This window comes from Vanessa tameamea, chromosome 10, assembly GCF_037043105.1.
Source record: "Vanessa tameamea isolate UH-Manoa-2023 chromosome 10, ilVanTame1 primary haplotype, whole genome shotgun sequence".
NCBI classification, from domain to species: Eukaryota; Metazoa; Arthropoda; class Insecta; order Lepidoptera; family Nymphalidae; genus Vanessa; species Vanessa tameamea.
Genome location: NC_087318.1, coordinates 6065109 through 6087099, shown reverse-complemented (window position 1 = coordinate 6087099; position 21991 = coordinate 6065109). Strand labels below are relative to the sequence as shown.

Below are 21991 nucleotides of genomic sequence, written 5' to 3'. Positions count from 1 at the left end.
TCAATCAATCCTTCTAACATCGATTTCATTTAATTCTGTACAGATAACCTGTTATGACACTTGGACGTGTATAATTATATATTCTTTCTTATGCGTAAGTACGTCTTATAGTTATTTATCACATTGCTTTGTGCGTCTATAATTTAAAAATATGTAGTAAGTGCCCCTAAATTCTATTTGTAAAGGAATTCGGTATAATTTCTCCTTCTGGAGTTTCATCTGCAATTTTGTAATGGTGTGTACAAACTGTAAGCTGCTGTCAGCAGTTTTTTTAATAACATATTTTTTATATCGAACTGATAAAGATCGTCGTTCGCCTCGCTTTAAACAATAGATTGAATTTTTCAAGCATCATTGAGACCTTCCTCAATCTTTGGCATAAGTTTTCTTACCTAATACTAAGTTCTTTTTTTTCTGGGTATTTCAGCATTTTATCTTTATTTTATATTGTAAAACTTAAATTGTTTGGATTAAGGCCAATTTTGTATGGTGCATATGTTTTAGCATACAAAGTATAGAGTAATTTAGTTGACAACCATGATTTTCAACTTATGAATCTCATGATAACGGACACGTCTTGACATTGAACACTTGATAGCAATTTAAGTTAAATTGGCTACAATAGAATGTATATATCAACGGTCGTCATTGTTACGATGCATAGTCCGTGTATAAAAAAAAGTTTATTTTAAGCACTGTCACTGTGTGTGTTTTTATTTCGGGATTGTATAGAATCCCGAGTTACATACATTGCTGGTAACATATAAATATGTAATATAGGTACTTTAATTGAAATCGTGTCTAGCTTCTAATAGGTAATAACAATTTTAATGTAACCTAATAATGTATGTTGATGGTGCGAAACGGACTATTAAGACTCCTATTTATGAAAAAATCCTTAAATAGTTGAAATAAAATAGGAATATAAATAATGCGTTCAAAGAATCATATTCATATTATCAAATAAGGTTTGGTTTTAAAAAAAAAACGAATGTTACAATATTTTCTGTTTACTTATATATATTGTTGCTTGGAATTTATTCACATAAACTTTACATTACACAATATATACACTTATATTTATTATAATACAAACAGATACAATACAACAATTTCAACACTAGTAAAAATTGCTTATAAAAATGGTATAATTTAGTAAATATTTTTTCATTGCATTTAATAATACAAATCCACATTGTAAACTTTGGCATACAGATTGATTGTTCTAGCACATTACAGAGAACTCTACATATACTCTGTGGTTCTAGGTATCTAATAAAATATTTTCTAAATTGTCTATTCTAGCCATTATTTTAATTCTAATGTGTCTTTTGTTTACCCTCTCTAGTTACAAATAATAGAGATATCTTTAATAAAATATAATATATTACTGTTATTATTACTATTAAAATTAACGTATACGCCGCAGCTACGTCCAGTAATGCGTATTCGTAGAAGGGCATATTCTTAGCCGATGAGTGGAGTTTCCCCGTATGACCCCACCGGATAACGCGTTCCGTCCAGAACACGGCCGTGTCCAAAGGCGCTGACTCTCTGTCATGCCACATATTTGATACGCGACGTGCGTTAAGACGTCTTCTGAAATGAATGAAAAATAGATTTAAATAAAACATAAGGAATTTAATTATATAATTTATTCGACATACAAGACGCAATTAAGTGTTTGTTTAAGTATCGATTGTTATTTGCATTTTGACAGAAGGTGTCTCGGGTTTTAAAACTATAATAAGCAATTCTTTAAAAATATAATATTATAATACCTAAAATCGACAATGCAACGTGAACTTATATAAAACAAGGGCGAAACCTTAAGATAAGTAGCTTGTATATAATGTATTGTGATAATTATAAATCTCTATTATTCATTTATACATAAACATATTATAATTTCCATTGTTAATATCTAACACGTTTAACTTTGGATGGTGCAATGAAATCAAAACATTGAATAAGGATATTTTTAGCTTTATATTCAAATATATGTAAGTATTCTATTACGTTGTTAATAATTGTACATAATCAGTTTATTTTCATAACTGAATCGTAGTCGTGTCTCAATACTTTTATGAACATAATATGCCTTTTCATATGTACTAAAGTCATGCACAAACATTTTTTGTAAATTCATATTCACTTTTTATAAGTACAAGTAACTTATTATTGTAATAATATAATAATTTCTCATGTCACCGAATTCATGCATTTAAAGTTCGATTAGCAGGGTTTTTTAAGTTTAATCAAGAGTATTGCGATTAAATTGAAGTTACCAATAAGAAAAAGATGTGAATAATTCAACTTTTTGATAATCACTTCTAAATATGTTTCTATTGTTTTGAAATAATTTGTACAGCATTAGCCGTTCCACTAAAATCTAACCATGAGTACCTGTGTATAAAAATAAAAACGTAAAGGTTTTGGTTATAACATGTGATAATTCCGGCTTGGCGCTTTACCAAATAGACGTATGAAGATAAATGTTTTGTCATGCTTTATTTTAGCGTATAAATTCTATTGCATGTAAAGTTATTATTCTTCGCTGTTTGGGTCTGCTTCAGAGAAAACCAATTACAAAATGCAAATGTAAAGTAGTTGTATAAAAGTCAGCATATTCAATTTAGGGCGAGATGAAACACTTGGACCTTGCAGTAGTAGTGCAAAAAACTTCATTAAAAGTATAACACCTCGCTTTATTGCCTCCACTGGTAACAGGATGCTGGTTCATTTTTTGCCTAGAAGACGGAGTTGCGATTCAACGGGGAGATGCGGCATTCTTGCCACCATTTCACGCGGTCATGATTTAAACAGTAACTATTTTCAATACATATTTTTATATATTTAAGGACTTCATGTTACTAAATCTTATGTAAATAAAAATTCCTTACTCTGTACTTACATACATATTATATATCATATTATATATATCACTTACATACATTACTTCATTTTACACAAATACTTGTTGAAAACACAAATATTAAAAAAATAATATCCGTTTCCTTCCTGCTTTTTGCCATTTCAAATCGAAGCAATTTATTACTAATTTATTTTAACTAGAAATAATTGCTATTTTAAACGAAATTACGTCATATTAATCTGCCATTTATATTTAAAGGCTTTAGGTACGTGAATGTGTTTTCTTTGATAACGCTCTATAATGGGACTTGAATTATATTGACTTCTATTTAAAAAAACAATTAAATTCGTATACCATACTACTCTTTTCAATATTTCCATATTAAAAAGGATTGTATTCGATATATAGAGTATTTCCTTGAGAAATATTCTAAGCTCGAATTCATATCGATTATGATAAGACCTTGTTTGTTCATAATCAGCAATAACAGCTTATTTATATTAAACAATAAGACAGACGTATTAAAAAGCCTCAAAGATCCATTCAAGAGTAAATGAAACTTATTTGAATAACAATAAATGCACTTGTTGTAAAATAAGGTTGCAGAAATTAACATGACAAAATAACTATGATTTATATAACGATAGTAGTATCATTAGCATTTTAATAAAGCAATATTGTCCAATGAGGGTTATGCAGTAATTGTATGCAAGGTATCGCAGTTCAATATTGGGAAAAAAAAAATTTGGCATATCAAGTACTTTCATTGAGTTCTTTAATTTTTTTTGTTTTTTATATATTCTATTTAGCTAAAATTGATACTATATATACTAGGGTGTCCCAAGACATAGGGGTTTTTTTTTTTCGTGAAATCAAATACGTATGCCTTCAATTTTTATTTGGATTGACCTCACTGACTCAAATAATATTTTTTTTTGCGATTGAACAACTATAACCCGTGCCGACTTGATGCCTTTTGATATGAAAATTTTTTGATGAGTTTTGATATGAAAATTTGTACTGACTTACTGTAGGAGGTATTAAGAACTGATTTTTTTTATTGTTTTATCAAAACTCCAATACAACCAAATAGTATATTATTTATTCATTTACATAAAAAAATATTATCATTGTTCAAATCTTCTCTATACTTCTGTATTTTATCAGCTTTAATACTTTTCCAGTTTTCTCGGAACTTTTTAAAGAGCGGTATCTCAGGGCTGTAGTTAGTTGACTGATTTTTGCTTCAAATAAGACCAAAGACCAATTCATACACCTGATGTTGGCGAATGAAAATAAGCATTTCTCTGTTTAGCTTTTGTTCAAGAAGCACACGAATACTGTTTATACGACCTGTATTTGAAGCAGTAGCAAAGAATTTGCACTTTATCTTCTCAATTCCAGTCTACAATCGCGTTCCAAACTGCCTGTGCTTGTTTACTTCCAGTTTCGGTACAGCAATGAGTTAATATAAGAAATAACTATAGTTCTTCTTTTGATTTTCTAATGAACAGTCACAACTTCTGGTACTTTATTTTGGATATGAATTTTTATGACTTCAGCGCGTTCTTTCTGTTTCTCTGTGCGAATTATTTGGATGGAAGACTTACTTTTCGGAAATTCATCAATATTATATCCAAGTATTTTAATAGTTGCTTCAAAAATGAATACAGAATCACTGATACTCAATTGACGTCTTTCTAGCGCTGCTACTAAATTTGGAGTAATAAAAATCTCTTTGCATAGGTGTTTTGCTGGGATATGTGTTCCCGAAAATCTTCGGTACGTCCTCTTGTAAATCTAAGTTTTCATTAGATACAGATGATGAGTCGTCTTGTAACGCACATAAGATGCCATCGAAGGAGCCAGCTCAGACAAATATTTAGTACGTCTTTTTTCTTCTTCGATAGTTATCAGAACTCTGTGCTCTTTCCTCTCTATCAGTCAATTTTTATCCACTCCTGCTGAGTGGCTAGATCAGCCTGATTCTCTTTGCATCTGTATTAAGATTCTATCCTCATTTATTTTTATTAATTGAAGTGCATCGGCGTGTGCAATGTCAACCAAATTATCTAAACTATTCACAAATTCTTGACGGTGCTGCTACACGTGTTGTGTCTTTTGTGGATTTTGTTGCAAGCCCTCCAAACTTAATATAAGTTTACAAGTGTTTTCAATTAAGCAAAGATTTAGTAGGAATACGCGCCATTTCGCATTAGATAAAGCACTCGTGAATAGTGAGAATCACGCTTTCATTGAGTGTTAAATTCACTTCGCGTATATTGTAAAATAAAAACTACTAGAAATTGTTATTATTACCATTAGACGTTATTTGATGTTTTACGTCACTTATTAAAAATTTAGACCTGCGTAATTGCACTGACACGATTTAAAACAATACGAATTCTATACCTAAATAACGAGTAATCACAAGCACATAGACATATTAGGTCGAGTCAATCTTACAAAGCAAGTACTGACATGTATTTATGTAAGTCGGCACGGGTTAACGGGTTAACCTACCTTCTTAAAAATGTATTTATAGTTGTTTTAACATAAAAGTGAAAAAAATAAAAGGGTATGCGTTAAAAAAAACGATTTTGTTTTTTTTTGGGACACTAATATATACCTAGAAAATAAATCGTAATTCACGTTTGTCACCTAATTCGTCTAAAAAGCATGTGTGCTATTATTTAAATTATATCTAATAATATTACACACCAAAATCATCTCCGAATGAATCGCGTTGAATCTTCTGATAAAAGGGGTTGTTTTTTGAGATAGATATCATATGATAGATAGATATCTATTTGAGATAGATTACAATGAAAGCGTCACCAAATTTATTAGTATTGAAGATATTTCAGTAATATCCTCCAGTACTGACTCTCACTCATAAACAATTCAAAGTTTATATAAATAAAAATCTATTACTATTTATATGACCTGCTATTGTTAAATTATTCTTACAAAATATAAAACTTACAATTTATCTTAATGTCTTATTTTTATAACAAATAAATTACGTTTACATAAATAGGAACATTGTTTTGTTCGTTAAGATAAGAATTAATATACGTGCTTCAGTGTGAAGTCATTCTGCCGTAATATAATAATGTATAACGTATGTACATAGGAGAAATATATCTTTAAGTGGAAAAAATAAACTTCAAACTAAATTGTGTTTAATTTAGTTTGAAGTTTATTTTCAAACATCAGACAAATAATTATTTGACCGGATGCTTTACTACACACTAATAGAGAGAATCAAGGAAGTATAATATCAGCTTGTTGGACCACGCATCTGTATAAACTAACCACAAATATAATGAAGTAGTTGTTTCTCTAATAAAAACTCTCTTCTCGTCCACAAATCAAGAAAATATATACTATAATAATAAATAAATAAATATTGGACAACATCACATCCATTACTCTGATCCCAATGTAAGTAGCTAAAGCACTTGTGTTATGGAAGATCATAAGTAACGACGGTACCACATACACCCAGACCCAAGACAACATAGAAAACTAATGAACTTTTTCTACATCGACTCGGCCGGGAATCGAACCCGGGACCTCGGAGTGGCGTACCCATGAAAACCGGTGTACACACTACTCGACCACGGAGGTCGTAATGATATTTTATTAAAATCTACTTACTCAGCACTTAAAACGCTTTGCAAAGCTTCGCTCAGCTCTTGCTCTGTGAGATCCATATAGGATACAACTTTGGCGAAGCCAGCAGCCATAGCGGAGGCACCATTACCGGGCTGGTCACCAAAGAACGGAATCACGACCATAGGTTTGCCGGCTGACACTGCCTCCGTCATGCCCAGTAAGCCTCCATGAGCAATAAATGCGACGACTTTATTGTGTCCTGTAAAAAATATAAGATATTTTTTTTTCATATTAAATTTTACGTGTATTTCTATCCTCCTTTAGGCATTCAGAGGCCATTGTTTGAGTGCTTTTGAAAGTTTTATATAATATGTTTTTAAGAGTTATAAGAGCGTTTATGCCTGATTAGCCGGTGTCACGAGTTTTTTTAAAGGAACTGACAGCCAAATATTTATCAATTACTTAAAAAACAATACTGTACAACTGTTTAGTTTCTTATTAATAGAATATATTGAATAATATAATATAAAAACGCTCTTGAATAATTCGCACAATACGGCGAAATTTTAGCACAATTTTCCAAACTATACTGTTTTATTTCCAATTAGTAAACTCCGCTCTTTTTATAAATCTGTATGAATAGCTTATGTAACATTGAAAATAAAAAGTTCCGATTAAAAACATAAAATATTGCAAGTCTTGCAACGAATCCTTCCACCGGCAAAAAGTCGGTAGATCTCATTCAAAAGTAAGTCAATTATTTTATTTGGTATCTAAAACGGTAAAAAGAACCCGCCGTCAACCATTACCCAATACCCAATAGTCTGTTTCAATTCTGGGCTAACTAACACCTTCTCTAACTTTTAGAAAAGGAGTTCATTTCTCTATTCTTCTCTAATGGGGATTGGTGGAGTTTACTATTTTTTTGGTAAATTACTTTCATGACGTATAAGCGTAAATAAGTTTGTGCGTATTAGAATCGTTACTAAGAAATATGACTATCGATATGTTTTTATTACATTTCAGAAGAATCGGTTTATTAAGCACGATTGACCACAATCCATGTGCTGAGATTTTAAACGTGACTTCCTCTTTTCTTTAATACCTTACTGAGAGATAAAATTAAAATTTATTTTTTTATATAACTGTTTACAAGAACTTTTTAACGGCCATTTTATAGCTTTTAAATGTAAAGGTACCAGCGATTCAGATTTTCATTATAGCGAGAAAACTGACAAGGAAGTCAGAAATTATTCTTACTGCAAAGTAAAGTTATAAAAAAAGAGAAAAATCATTTATATGATATTTTCATTATATTATATTTAGCAATACATATTTATAAATATGTATTATTAATTCACGTTTTTATTTTTATCGATTTAAATGTATTCGCCAAATGAAATAGTAATTTAGTAATTTTAGGAAAACTTAGAGTAACAAGTCTTCGTAGAAGTATTCGTTATCTAGTAGCGATTTATCAGTCCAGTACTGCAATGTGTATTCCAACATGAGTTCTATTAATAAACATTTCAATAGCAATAACTTACGTAATAGTTCATATTGAGGAAGCCATCTAACTTTCAATATGTTACCGACGAGCGTTCCATTTTCTGCACTGTCTTCGTATTTCCAAATAACTCTTTGTTTTAACTTAGATAAAGCGTTGATGAAAATCTCTTCCTTGTACTTCGGCATACTGGCAGTCTTTATTAAAGATCCGAAACTAAACAACACCACGCCATTTTCGGAATCGTTCAGGAATTTCTCAATGTGCTGAAATATATTTTAATTTATTAAATTTGATTTTAATTCGTACATAGGTTTGTGTCGATAAGTTTTAAAAACGTAAATATGATTAGTTATTTAACAAGTCAGTAGAGATAAATGTTGCTCCAGGTACTTTTCTCTCGAAAGCTTATTTAAAGCCAAATTTTATTTAATATTTTTTTTAAATATAAAATTTATATATTAATATACATTCAAAAAAATAACTTTATATAGGTTTAAGCTTACAACACTTGAGTCAAAAGTATTAATTGAATGCATCATATACATATATCTCCAACATATACAATATGTCCTAGATCATAAGTTAATAAATACTCTTACAATTAGAAATTGCATTCATTCGTTCTTTAAAAGATGACATCATATGAACATCTGTTGTTCTTTAAAGCCAATGATTAATTCGTAACCAATTGAAATCTGGATCTGCGGTATATTTCTTAAGAATCATTCAAGGTTCTAACTACCGACGATAATGAGTATCATTAACAAACATTTTAATAACTATCTCCATATTAAAAATTAATAGGATGTAAAATATTTTTTTACTATAGCTTAAACATTTTGATACTTTTGAAACTGTTTAGTACAGAGTTATTGTTATTTTATATACGTAGGCATTTATTGCAACCACACAGCAAAATTAAGACTATCTCTTCTGGGAACTGTATGGAGTCAATTATTTTCGAGAGTCGTCAAAATACAAATCAAATGTATCTATCTTGAGATAGAATTACAGCATTATATATTATTACTAGAACCAATCGTCGCGTCGTCATCCACGGTGTTTCCTAATCGATGATAAGTTCAAGAATAAATAATTAATGTAATGAATAACATTCCTCAAATTTTTGATTAGTTATTACGCTTCTACATTATGATTATGAACGTTTACAAATTATCTTGCTTAATAATCTCTTTCTCACTCTAGTTAAACGTCGCTCAGTCAAAATAATAAATATGATCTGTACATTTTTCCAGGTTTTAGGCTATTCCCGTGTCAAATTTGGCGACGATCGGTCAATATTTTTGATATTATGGCATAATAAAACGACTCAGAGTTAAGACTGAGTTTCTTTCGCATTTATAATATTATATTTATCTAGATATATCATTTAGACAGTGTCTAGATAAATAATGGCTTGCATGGAATAAATCTTCAAATGTTAAGTTGTTACAAATGAAATTGATTGTCTGCCTACCTTTCCTTCGATATTATTATTTGTTTACTGTACAATTTGCATAATTTTATTTCAATTATAATTTTGCGCTGCTTTAAAAAGCTTTAAAACGATGTGCTTTCAATGCGGGATGTTCTTGAATTTCGAAAATCGAGATTGATTTTTAAACATAATGATAACGGCTACGTACATAATATATACCTATATGTCCCAGTTCTGCAGATAATACACAGTCAAGGACCGCTGTCGAGTTCGATTTACTTTTTAGTGTCGGTTTGATCTTAATAGCTTATCTCAGAGTCATTTCAAGTATTTACTCTCTAATTTTTTTTGTTTATTATTAAGTGTCTTTTTGTTTTCACCCGTGTATTGACCCGTGGACCAAATCATTGAACTAAATTTTAAACCAGTTGTACCAAGCCAATTGGACTGAATTTCCCTTACAATTTTGGTGCCGGTGTAATTTTACTCTTTTTAATAAAGAATAATACAATTTGCATTTTAAATAAATGTTTGTATTTAAAAAGTGTCTTTTAGAATATCTTTTTATTATCTTCTATAAGACCGATGTTATGTACACAATGGATGAGCACATTTATACATTAGTACTCATACTGAAATAATTACAAAATTGCATTGTGTACTCCGTTCAACTGTGAACACTAAATGTGTTATGTACATGTAATATACATGTATGTGTTGAGATTGAGACATTTTCTTATTTGAGAAATTGTTTTTATTACCTTTGGTTGTTAATTCAAACGGTTTATTATAAACGAATGAAAATGAGAAGACATACAAGAGTCGAAACTAAGACATCTTGTTTTGAAGGCTAAATTTGGATCGATGGAGACTTAACATTTCTTTGGTAATTATGATTTTAAGATAAGCAGTGCCATTCAGTAAGAACTCCTTTCATATCTCAGTAGTGAAAATATATCTTTAAAATTGATTTCTAATGACAAGCTATTTTTATGTGTGTGTCCTTTAAATTTATTATCATAACAGTCAATGTTGCGTTCAGTATCGGACAATTCACGACCGTGTTCTACTTCAAATTTCGAATTTGTTCTTGCAGCATCGGAAAATGAGGTTATTTTTTTTAGGTTTTATTATTTTGATTACCTTAAAATAAACTTAGGAGTATAAATAAATATAAGGTGAAGAATTTACATAAACATTATTTATTTTAAAATTGTTGTTTTAATTTCTTAAAAATATTAAAATACATGTCATTCAAAATATTTCACATACAAGATTTTTATTATAATCAAGACTTATATAATATTGTTTCGGAGTGGTTTATCCATAGACTTAATAGTCTATGATATTCATTATCATATCACACTTTGCTAAGTAGGTACCAACGTCTATCACTTGTATCATAATTTATGTTTTATCATAAAATAAACAAGTTCATGTATTATACGACGATAACCATATATGTATATTATGTGACAACAGGATATTTTAACGCAAGTTTCATTAGCACCATAAATCACTTATCTAAGGTTCAATTTTTTTTTAAAGCTTACGTATCTTATCTCTAAGTTCTGTCATATTTATAATACAGTAAATGTTACTTAGTTTTGTTCTAAAACATTGCAAATAAAGATATGCCAAATTATAGTTCGGCAATTATTTGTCTTTTTTGGATACCTAGCTTTACATTGATCGTACTTTGGTTTAAATTCTCGCGATATACCTACGTTATGACATAATAATTATTTCAATTATTATTTAAAATTGATTGTGTTATATATATACAAAAAGAAAATACACAGTCCCGTACAAAGCCTAATTTTAAAACTGTCATCAATGAGATTGTAGTAACTACTACATTACAAATGTAACTACATTTACATATTGATTTTGTAAATCAATGGTACCGAACCGTTATTGTTTTGTTTTCAATCAAAGTGTGATGTTGATTGAGTGGTAAGCAGAGACGACTACACTTATTTAAATTTAATTGCAGTCATACAAAGAAATATATTTTATTTTGCGTAATTTTTATAAATACATACTTATATTTGCCATTGTCGTGAGGAAGTCGTGTGATCAATATCATTAATATTTTGTTATTATAAGAACTTTAATATAGTTTTATATTAAATTTTTACTGAAACATTTTACTGATTTATTTATTAAATGTTTCATTATATGATTCACAATATATATACAATTATTTCGTCGCAATAAAAGTTTGCTGATAACTTTCCGCAATCAAGTTGAACTTATATGAAGGTCTGGAATGATCTTTAAGTCATACTTACTTTAATAAATTATATTCATTTAAATAAAAAATATTGAAAATCCGAAGGTTTGTGTTTTATTTTTCAATTTACTGATGTTAATATAAAACTCTGGTGAAAGATAGCTCACGAGCAACAAGCGAGTTTTTACGTAAACAGCCATTTTTAATTATTTTCTTTTCGCCGATGTTCAACGGCGAATGACTTGTAATAATCAAAGAATGCAATGAATTCGTTAGTTGTCAAATAATTAAAATATGTTAATTTTGCTTACCTATTTATTTCTTTCACTAGTAAGTACGTAAAAAAATTTAAACGAAATGGAAATGCTATAAAATAATGTTTGTAGGTATATACTATCAATTATAAATTGTTTGATAACTATAACTGATATTTTTTTAGTGCAACATAAATAATGCCAATTTGCATATATTATGTATTTATACATGTAAGACTTATTAAAATTTTTTTTATTAATAATCTGTCTTTAATGGAAATAATCTGCAGCTTATTAGTGAGTATAAAATTCTACCAATGGTATTAAAAAAATCTCGGATTTATTAATAATAAATTTATTGACTTTCTGGTAAGCTCGACTCGTACTCGTCGTCGCTCTCTCATCCATTATCTTTGATTTTAAGTGTATTACTTCAAAATAATTAATAATTGATTATTCGATGTTTCTGATATGGCTTTCGTGACGGCCACATTTTTTATCATTACTTAGGTTGATGTTTTGTTCGAAGCGTTTATTGGAAGAATACGTTTTCCATCACGATAGAGTGGCCGCCCTTCAAATCTCAATTGATTTTGATAATAATATGATATCAGTAAGTGCATCCTTCAATATTAAATACTTATAGGCAATAACCTCAGATTTTGGAACAGATAAAACTACGGAACCAATGATCTTCTTTATTAGAATGTCATTGTACAGAACACTAAAATATTCGCTCAGATGGTCTCATAATAATAACAGCAGTTCATTGTGCCACATAAATAAGCCGAACAATGCCTTTATTTTTATTTATTTCGGAGAGCAAGCTCAACAAATTGATTTCGATTTGTTGTACCTGCTTGAAATCCACTTTCTTCTGATTTCACTTGTGTCAATTATTAAATTTGAAAGTTGCTTGTTGTACTTGACTTGGTTACGAGAAATCCTTTAAAAAGTATGCCATAGACAATTTTATATATTCGTTTTATCTCCTTTTTGCTTTAAGTGCAAAAGCGACCCTATTCTTCACGATTATACGTTACAATACATAAGTTTAGGAATGTAAATTATATATTAGTTAATACTACCTTTGTATTATTTATAATCACTACATAGTATAAAACAAAGTCGCTTCCCGCTGTTTTCCCTTCGTATGTGTTTTTTTAATAGTTAGAGTGATTCAAGAGGAAGGTTTATATATATAATACATGTATGATATAGTAGAGAAACACTGATAATATTAGAGGTTTCTAATGTGATGTAGATAAATACATTTTTTTGCGCTTGCATTGCAAACGCTGTCTGAACCATACGAGATAGATTAAAACAACATACTACAGTATGTACACCTTAAAAAAGTCTACGGTCATCTTAAAAAAGTCCACGATGGTTCATATATGTCTATCTGTTACGGATAACACACTATAACCATTTTTATACTTTACTTTTTACGAGAAATAACGGCTTATTTACGAAGCGATTTTAAGCAATAAAGTATTATCCTTATCCAATTAAGTACCTTAAATACATTATACTTTTAATATAGATCAATATGGCTCTTTACCACATGTAATTTAAATGAATATTAAATGCAGGCAAATAGTGGTTTATATTGTCTAATGACAAAAAAGTCGTATATAAAGATATTCTGTAGTATTTTAAATATCAGCATTGCACCCTTGCGAAGTCGGGGCGGGTGGCTAGTTAATATATAAAGCCCTTTTTCCTGTCTATAATAAATTAAGTTAACTCATACCTACATTATTCATAGGGTTCATTAACGGCTTATCCATCGAGGTTTTCTCCAGTAATTCATATAATTTGCAGATATCAGGGCTCGGATTCAACTAAAAAGTTAACAGTTTATCGCAATCGAATCGAAATGTAATCGTTGCGGTTTAGCCATTTTCCTATTCTACAAACACAACGATGCAGTTGCCGTTGCAGAACGTATTATTACTGTTATACTGAATTAGTTCTCTGTCCACTGTAAAATTACCACTAATACTAATATTACTGGTAATTTTTACCGACCTACCTAAATAGTAAAAATTGTTAAACATTACACCCACTTTGATTGAGTAATTCGTTAGTTATACTATCACTAATTTATCAATATTTTGTATTGATTTGCATCAAATATTTATTTTCTACATAGCGTTAATGTTTACAAGTAGAGATTACCGTCAGACGGCTCATTTTCCTGCCTGATTTACTAAACCAAATTTTTAAAAATGATGACGAAATGACAATATTAATTATTATTAATTATAAACAGTGCCCAGTGATCATGACTTGTGAAATAGCTATTTTTAAATTTGATTTGTATATAAATATGTAATGTCCTTTATGTAAATAATTCTTGCGGAGGTAAATGAATATTAATATTATTTATTTATTTAATTCTTTATTATGTAGGTATAATAGGCATTATATATTATAGAAACAACACACAAAATACGTTAAAAGAAAATCAAACAGTACCTAATAAAAGGGATATAGAATCTCTTGAAGAGATTTATTATGTATACCCAGAAAGGGAAGAATAATTATATCATAATGCTTTTCTACTTTAAATCGAAAATATGTTCTTCTTAAGTGGACTTCAATGTAATACTAAAGATAAATGGTGTTTGGCAACGCTTTGGAAGTTCAAGGAATGTTCGATTCAATGCCAAATCTAGTGGAAGCGACAAGGTAAAGTAGCACAATTTCACTTTTGACTTCCTATTTTAAAAAAAACTGGTCCTCACGTTGAAGTTATATTTACTTGGTGATTAGGATAATGTTAATTGTAAATACTATGCGTTCAATATATGAATGAGCGACAATGACTGCGGCTGCTTAACAGCTGTCGTTCGATAAGTATGTAGTGAAAATTAAAAATAAATGTAAAAAAAAACGTTATATATACATACAAATAATAATATACAATGTTGTCAGTTTGGTTGTCAGCGTTTCTCGAGTGAGATTCGAGCTGAAGCCCACTTTAGGTGAAGAAAAAATAAAAATAAACATCTATTAAAATAGGTAACACGCAACTGACCTACGACACTATTAATAGATGGGTTTTCAACGAAGGTTTTTTCATTTGGCAGATCACTAAGCGGAGTCATTACCAACGATGTCTTAACTAATGTTGTTAACTAGCATTTATAAAAAAGAGAAAATACTCACAACATTAAATTACAATAATAATCGGACAATTTACCTGAAGGCTATTAATCTGAAGGCTGTAAATGTCTCACTACTGGGCTAAGATTTTTTTACGAAGATCTCTGTCAATTCGTCATGTTTTTCGGAGAATTTATATTAAATAGAATACATACGTACAGAATGTCATAAACGGAAAGGGTAGTCTGTTAAAGACAAAACTTGGAGCTTATTCCACTGGTACAAATCTAATTTCATTTTTACATTTGGGTTTATATTATATGCTATAGTACGACACAATTTAGATGTACCATCGGCAAAATTCGTAAAACCGATCACATCCGAATTAAGTGTGTCTTAAAAATCATCAATCTTTATCTATTTGTTATGCGAAAATGAACTTTATGCAAACGTAATAATTTGTAATGTCATATAATTAAATAAGTACATTCGCCAAATTGACGATTAATTGTTTTTGTTTTTTAAATTCTATGCTACATTTAAATTTTATCGTACTATACCTCCCTCGACTGCTGCCTCATTTACAAGCTTATAACGCTGTTGATCCCAAAGTTCTGGTTCAAACTCTGAGTAAGTACAATTAAAAACTATCACACATTACCTATGTCGACATTTATGTATATGCAGTTGTAACAATAAATAAGATATACAAGTGTTTTAAAATATTTTCTAATGTAATTAAAATATATTTTTTTATAGAAATTAGTTTTTGATTAGTAGAAAACTTTAATTTTACTACATTGTAACGTTTGTACCGTAAGTAACGGCAGTTTTTCATCGAAAGCAAAAGTAATCTAGATTCAAACCCGGCTTTGAGAGATTGCCGTCAGGCCCCAGTTACTTTCTACGTTACTATTTATTTTATTTTTTACCTAACCTTACCTAACTACAGCGTTCGAAAGAATGTAGAGGAACATTAAATTTTTGAATTATTATAATCGTAATCAGAACTCTCGCAATAAATAAATGAAGTCTTTTTTATTAACTGTTGAATGTAAATGAAATGTAAATTAGGTAAATTAGAAGAAATGTAAGTTAGTAACATATATGTGGGTAATTAATTTATTAAATTATCTAATTGAAAGTGTTCAAATTAGGAAATGATATAAAATTTCTATTACCAGGCATTACGTGTTACCAATTTATTAATACTGGCCAGTTACTAAAAGACACAATTTTATTTAAAATAAGATTGATAAGTTTGCATTTGCTAAAGTTACTTTATGTTATTTGTTTTATAATCTACCTCTGTTTATATTATTTACGGATTTTTTCATTCAACTCATGATATAAAACCTTTTTAATAAATAGGTTAAACTGATAATACCTACACTGTTCATAGATCAAGCCAAGCTTAATCTAAATACGAAGCTGATTCGTCTGACCTAAAATAAAATTAGTAATACTATCATGAATTAAGAAAACTGAGTTGTATGTTCTCTATGAATTTTAATAATAACGTAAATTTTTTTAGTGTTGTAATACTTTTACATAAATTATAGCTTTATTAATATAACTCGAGTTTGTGAGGTAAGAAATAATTAATGTTTTAAGCTAAGTTTTATCTACCTCTTGAATTGTACTTGAGCTGATTGTTATAATTTCAAATTGAATTATAGGACGTAAATAGCCTTGTGTATTTGTAAATGTAAGAAAAGCATGGGACATTTTTTTAGTTGAGTTCAAAATGTACTATGATATTTTTTAATGGTTTTGTTCCTCTATACACTACGCCAATTTTGAATCGATTTTAATATGTTTTGTTATTTGATCGGTCTAACCTCGAAGAAACCTACAAGTTTTTGTTTTTCTTTTAAATTTCACTCTTTTGAGTGGATTTCTTCAATTGGATTTATCTAAAAGGTGTCTTCTCATCGTGTTCTTGCGTTTATAATGAATATCTTTAGGTTCTGTATTGGGTTATATTTTATTTTTGTTAATTAATAAACATGGTAATAACTCTTTATATACCTACTGCTAAATAATATTTTATCATTATTTTATTTAAGTAAACTAAAAAACGCTAATTTAAATACAATATGAAGTTTAAAAGCAATCAGGTTAGAATATTGAACTATGACATACTTATTTAAAATTCATTGTAATTTTAAATGAAGCGAAGCTAAATGTCGTTTGAGTTAATTTCTAATAAAATAACTATCACATATCGTACCATCAAGATGAATTTATAATATTAAATAATATATATCGACAAATAATCCATCGACACATTGGTTTCGGTTGCCGATTAGTTATTATTTAATATTAAACAATAATAATATTTATTACTCTTGTTGTCATATGTCACTTTCATTGTAATAGGTTCAAATTACAAGAATAATAGTTATATTAAATATATAATGACATATTTCAAAACAAATATATAATTATGATAAAGTACACTGTAAAAATGAATCAGTTCACTCACCTCTGGTATGACTTTCCTCGTTGGGTCTAAATGCATACCACCAACCTCTACCAGTCCAGGCAGAAGAGGCCTCGGGCCGTTTAAGGCGTGATGAGTATTCGTCAACATTAAAGTCACATTTTTGCTAAGTTCACTTAATTCAGGAATCTTTCTTCCAAATTGTTTTTCTATTATAGCTTGCTCTTTCAGTTGAATCTTGTGATTGAACCACAGTTTGTAATAAATCTTCAGAAACGTATTCTCCATTCGCTCCAGTAATGTCATTTGCGAATTAAACGCCGTGCTAACTATAGGAATGTATGAAGGGTTATCCGTAATTCCAATGCGATACGCCGACCATGGCATCAAAGTGCATGATAACAATGCAACAACAGGTGCCTTTATCCCATAGACATGCAAAAGGCCTAACATACAGTCACTATTAAAATTTTCCAACAATACTAGATCATATTCCTTACTCAGGGCTTCTTTAAGTGGTGGCCAATCGACGACCTTGCTGCACACGTGTATCGCCATACCGGCTAGTGGATTAAATTCGTTTATTTGCTTTACGACACTACCGACTATGGGTATCCGTTGGACCAAACTGGGATTTTCGTACCAATTTAAGTCGAAGGTCTCTATGCCAACACCAGCGATACCTTCAAAACTGACGTCCGTGTAGTTAGCCGGAGGGTTTTTGAGAGGGAAAAATGAAGCCACTGTGACATGATGTCCCCTTTCAGCGAGTTTTCGCAGAAGAGGTTCGAAGACCATCTGATGACTTTTGCCGGTGTGAGGAAATAGTCCGAGAATACGAGCTCCATGTACAGCATAGCTCGAAAGCGTGAAAAACACAACGTAATAAATAAGTGGGGGACGCATTGCGCACGATCTTCCCTACTCCGCGTCACATGTAACACTGCGACGATATTATTACCGATCGGACCGCTTAACGGGTGTTATTTTCAGAATCAGTTACGTGATACTAACTGTGAAATTGTTTTATGTATATTATTGATAATAAATATTGTAAGTGATTTGAATGCTTCAAAATGATAATATATTTATTTATACATATATTATAGTATAATTTACAATAATAACTGTTAAGCTGTTTACCTATGTATAATTATAAAATGGGAAAGAGGTGATATATAATTAACCATAATACTTTAATCAACGGAGAATTTGATTCACAAAGCAAATTTTTATGCATTTCATCTTTGATAAATAATTTTAATAATCTTTTTAATAGTCACGTTATCGTTTGGGATCGTTCATCTTAATGTATAGACTACTTATACAATTATTTCAATTTATCATATTTACATTTGATGATATAGTCACAGCTAGCTTTTAATAACGATGACTTTGATTTTGTTTGTTTGTTTTCATTCGGTAGGTATTCGTTATTGAAACCATAGGCGGTTCGTTTCTCAGCAGTTCGAAATTGCATTATTATTATTTTTTATAAATATCAGTCCCGGATATTTATAAAATATATGGAAATAAAAAATATATTCATGCGAAGGGCTAATCTGTTAAAAAAATATTTTTTAAATATTAATTGTTATATTAAATAATTTATTATGATGTTTTATTTTTTTGGGAAATTATCACCATCGTCCATAGATATTGGCGTCGTAAGAAATTTTCCTTCTCTTGTTCATTACATCTCCAATGCGCCACAAACCTTGGGAACTAAGTTATTATGTCCCATGTGCCTGTAGTTACTGGCTCATCAGTTATCAAACCGAAACACAACAAAACAAAATATTGCTGCTTGGTAGTATATATGGTGGTACCTAAATGGAACAATTTTTTGGTACTTTTCCGTTACTGAATTGAATATTCTCGTCTTTGTTAATTTTTAAGTTTTTTATTTTAATATGATATGAATTTAAAAATTATTATATTTTATTTTATTTCGATTTCTTATTAATTATCTACTGTATTTAATTACCTCAGGGATATTTTACTTTATGTGTCTATTTGAATATAATTTGCTTAGCATGTTGCTTTATTATTATTTAAATAATCTCAGTTAATTATAATATATAACATGTACTACTATTATGATATTCACGAGGGACATTTATATGACTTATCTATTTCAGTCCGAGTATGAACGTTATTTTAATAAGAATTTACAAAAATACTCAACACTGGATTACCTATATAGTACGTACTAATATTGAAGAGCTCGAATAATCAATATTCAGATGAAACAATGTAAAAAATTTTTTGAAGTGATAACTTTTTATGGGAGGGTAAACCACTTCGTTACGTACCGCGTTACGGCGCCAGTGTGTCTTGCTTTTTTTTCTCTTACGCATACAGCAGCGGTAGCCCAGCTAGCCATATTTCGGACAGTTTAAGTTATCACTTCTGTCTCGAGACGCACACGTATTTAGTTCATTTTCATATATTCATCGACAATTTGTGCCAACGTGTGTTTTTGGGTTTCAGACTATTGTTAATTTCAACTTGGATGGGGCACATTGGGTCACATGGCAATTAACTACCACGTCGCAGTGAATTTGGATTTAGGATGCATATACCTACATCAATATTTTTAAAAGTTATTTTTATATTATATTTACGTTGCTGTGTTGTCAAATGATTATAAAAATAAAATCAACAACATAGCCTGTAGCTTTTTATGTGCACGTTGATTGATGTTCAATGATGACTTACCCTGATTAAACGGATAATTAATGCTTATTTACTAAAATAAACATCATCCATAACTGCATAATATAATATAGTCTGTAAAACTATCTTTTCCAAATAGGTAGACATTCCAACGTACGAGTAGGTACCTCGTAGGTAGGTAGGTATATCGTATGTTCCAATATTGTTATCTTGTTTGATGACAATTCATTACGAGTAATGAATACTTACTTGTAATAGAACTATTTTATACTTTTTGATAACATTAACTATTGCGCGAACATAACAGCGTTACATTGAAAATATTTTAGATTTTAATGAGTTTTACATAAGTTTATATGTTTTGCCTGGATTGCTGACATATTGATATATACTTAATTGGGAATATACCTATATTATTTGATGTGGAAGGATACCTGTTTTTCATCTCTGATAAATTGAGCGAAACGCTCATCTACTTATAACAAGTTAAAAAATCCCGAAATTATCATTCTTCGTGTAACTCAATATAACCTATACTATAAGTATTTATAACTCGCACAACTACCAACATGAAACTATAAGCAAATCTCAGCTGTTAATAAATTATAGATAAGATAGGTCCTATAAAGATCGTGATAAGGCACGAGGATGGCGCTCTGTGTCAATTCGTTGACACATATTCACTCATTAATAGTTATTCCTTTATTATTTTAATGCTATTAACTAGTTTGCTTTATTTAATTAGCTTGCCTCCACTGATGACAGGACCAGTGCACCAGTAGAATCTTAATTAAAGGGGTAAATTATGTGAGCATTCTTGCTAGTTGGCACTACAAGGAATAAGTAGGTATATCGTATTGGTAAAAAGTAGTAAACATGTTTATTTCTAAATGTCTTCCATTAGAATATATAATATTTGACAGTACCCCAGAAGGCTATGTTAGGGTAGAGGTATGCGGCCTATGCCAGGGAATCTATAGTAGTAATTAGGTTGTAGTGTAAATAGTAACTAAGCTAGACTAAGAATATAATGACGATAATAATACTGTCATCATTTTACGAGGTTGTAATTTGTAGAGTAGCTATTTTATTTTTTATATTTTGTGTATCTGCTCATAAATTAATGTGCAATATTAAATTATATATATATATTTACCTATTTAATGGTCACACCTAGAACTCATACCGTCTGATAAATAACTTCTATTTAACTATAGAATCGCGTTGTGCATCATAAAAATGAATACATTTCTTACATCCTTTTTCTTCTTTTTATTCGTAGTAAATGACGTTGTAAGTGACGTGATAAAAATGTAATAAATAAATGTACTTACATAATGATTGGAAATAAAACGTCATCAAAAAAGCAATTTCCTGTAGAATTTATTAAACCTTACCTTACTAGTTTATAAAATAAGCTAAATGCTAATATGATTTAAGGTTCACGATTCAAGTTGTAGGATTTTCCGAGTTCCTATATGGATATAAGAAGCTGTTTTTCTTTTTTCGGGGATACCATAACCAATATTATCGATAAAAACTTGTAATATTTAAACTAGCTGCCAGTCCCGACTTCGTACACGTGAAATAAGAATTTCAATTTTTTATAAAAAAACCTTAGACGTTAAATCTAGATGAGGGGCTCAAAAACACCAACAATTAAGGACTCAAACACACAAAATAATTATGAAGATTCAGATCCAGTTTTTAAGGAGTAGTTTAGAGCAGGGCCGGATCTACTAAGCATATAGCTTTTTGGGCTTCAGCCCACGGCCATTATAATTAGATCAGGTAATTTATAAAATTCGTTGGTAGGTA

General features: G+C 29.7%; 2 protein-coding genes across 2 annotated transcripts in view; one reads left to right on the top strand and one right to left on the bottom strand.

Moving 5' to 3' along the window:
* Positions 1-21991, top strand: part of LOC113391540 (sodium/hydrogen exchanger 9B2-like) — a 416017-nt gene that overhangs the window by 25737 nt on the left and 368289 nt on the right. The window lies entirely within an intron of this gene.
* LOC113391744 (UDP-glycosyltransferase UGT5-like) lies at positions 1231-18460 on the bottom strand. Its single transcript, XM_026627804.2, has 4 exons — positions 17537-18460; positions 8044-8269; positions 6539-6755; positions 1231-1599 (listed from the first exon to the last, which is right to left on the bottom strand). Exons 1-4 carry the CDS (start codon positions 18398-18400, stop codon positions 1320-1322), a joined length of 1587 nt encoding a protein of 528 aa, XP_026483589.1. The 5' UTR covers positions 18401-18460; the 3' UTR covers positions 1231-1319.

Coding starts and splice junctions, on each gene's coding strand:
- LOC113391744 (XM_026627804.2), bottom strand. CDS start 18,400: ATGCGTCCCCCACTTATTTATTACGTTGTGTTTTTCACGCTTTCGAGC. Junction 8,270..17,536: donor CGAGGAAAGTCATACCAGAG/GTGAGTGAACTG, acceptor AATATATTTCAG/CACATTGAGAAATTCCTGAA. Junction 1,600..6,538: donor CAAAGCGTTTTAAGTGCTGA/GTAAGTAGATTT, acceptor CATTCATTTCAG/AAGACGTCTTAACGCACGTC.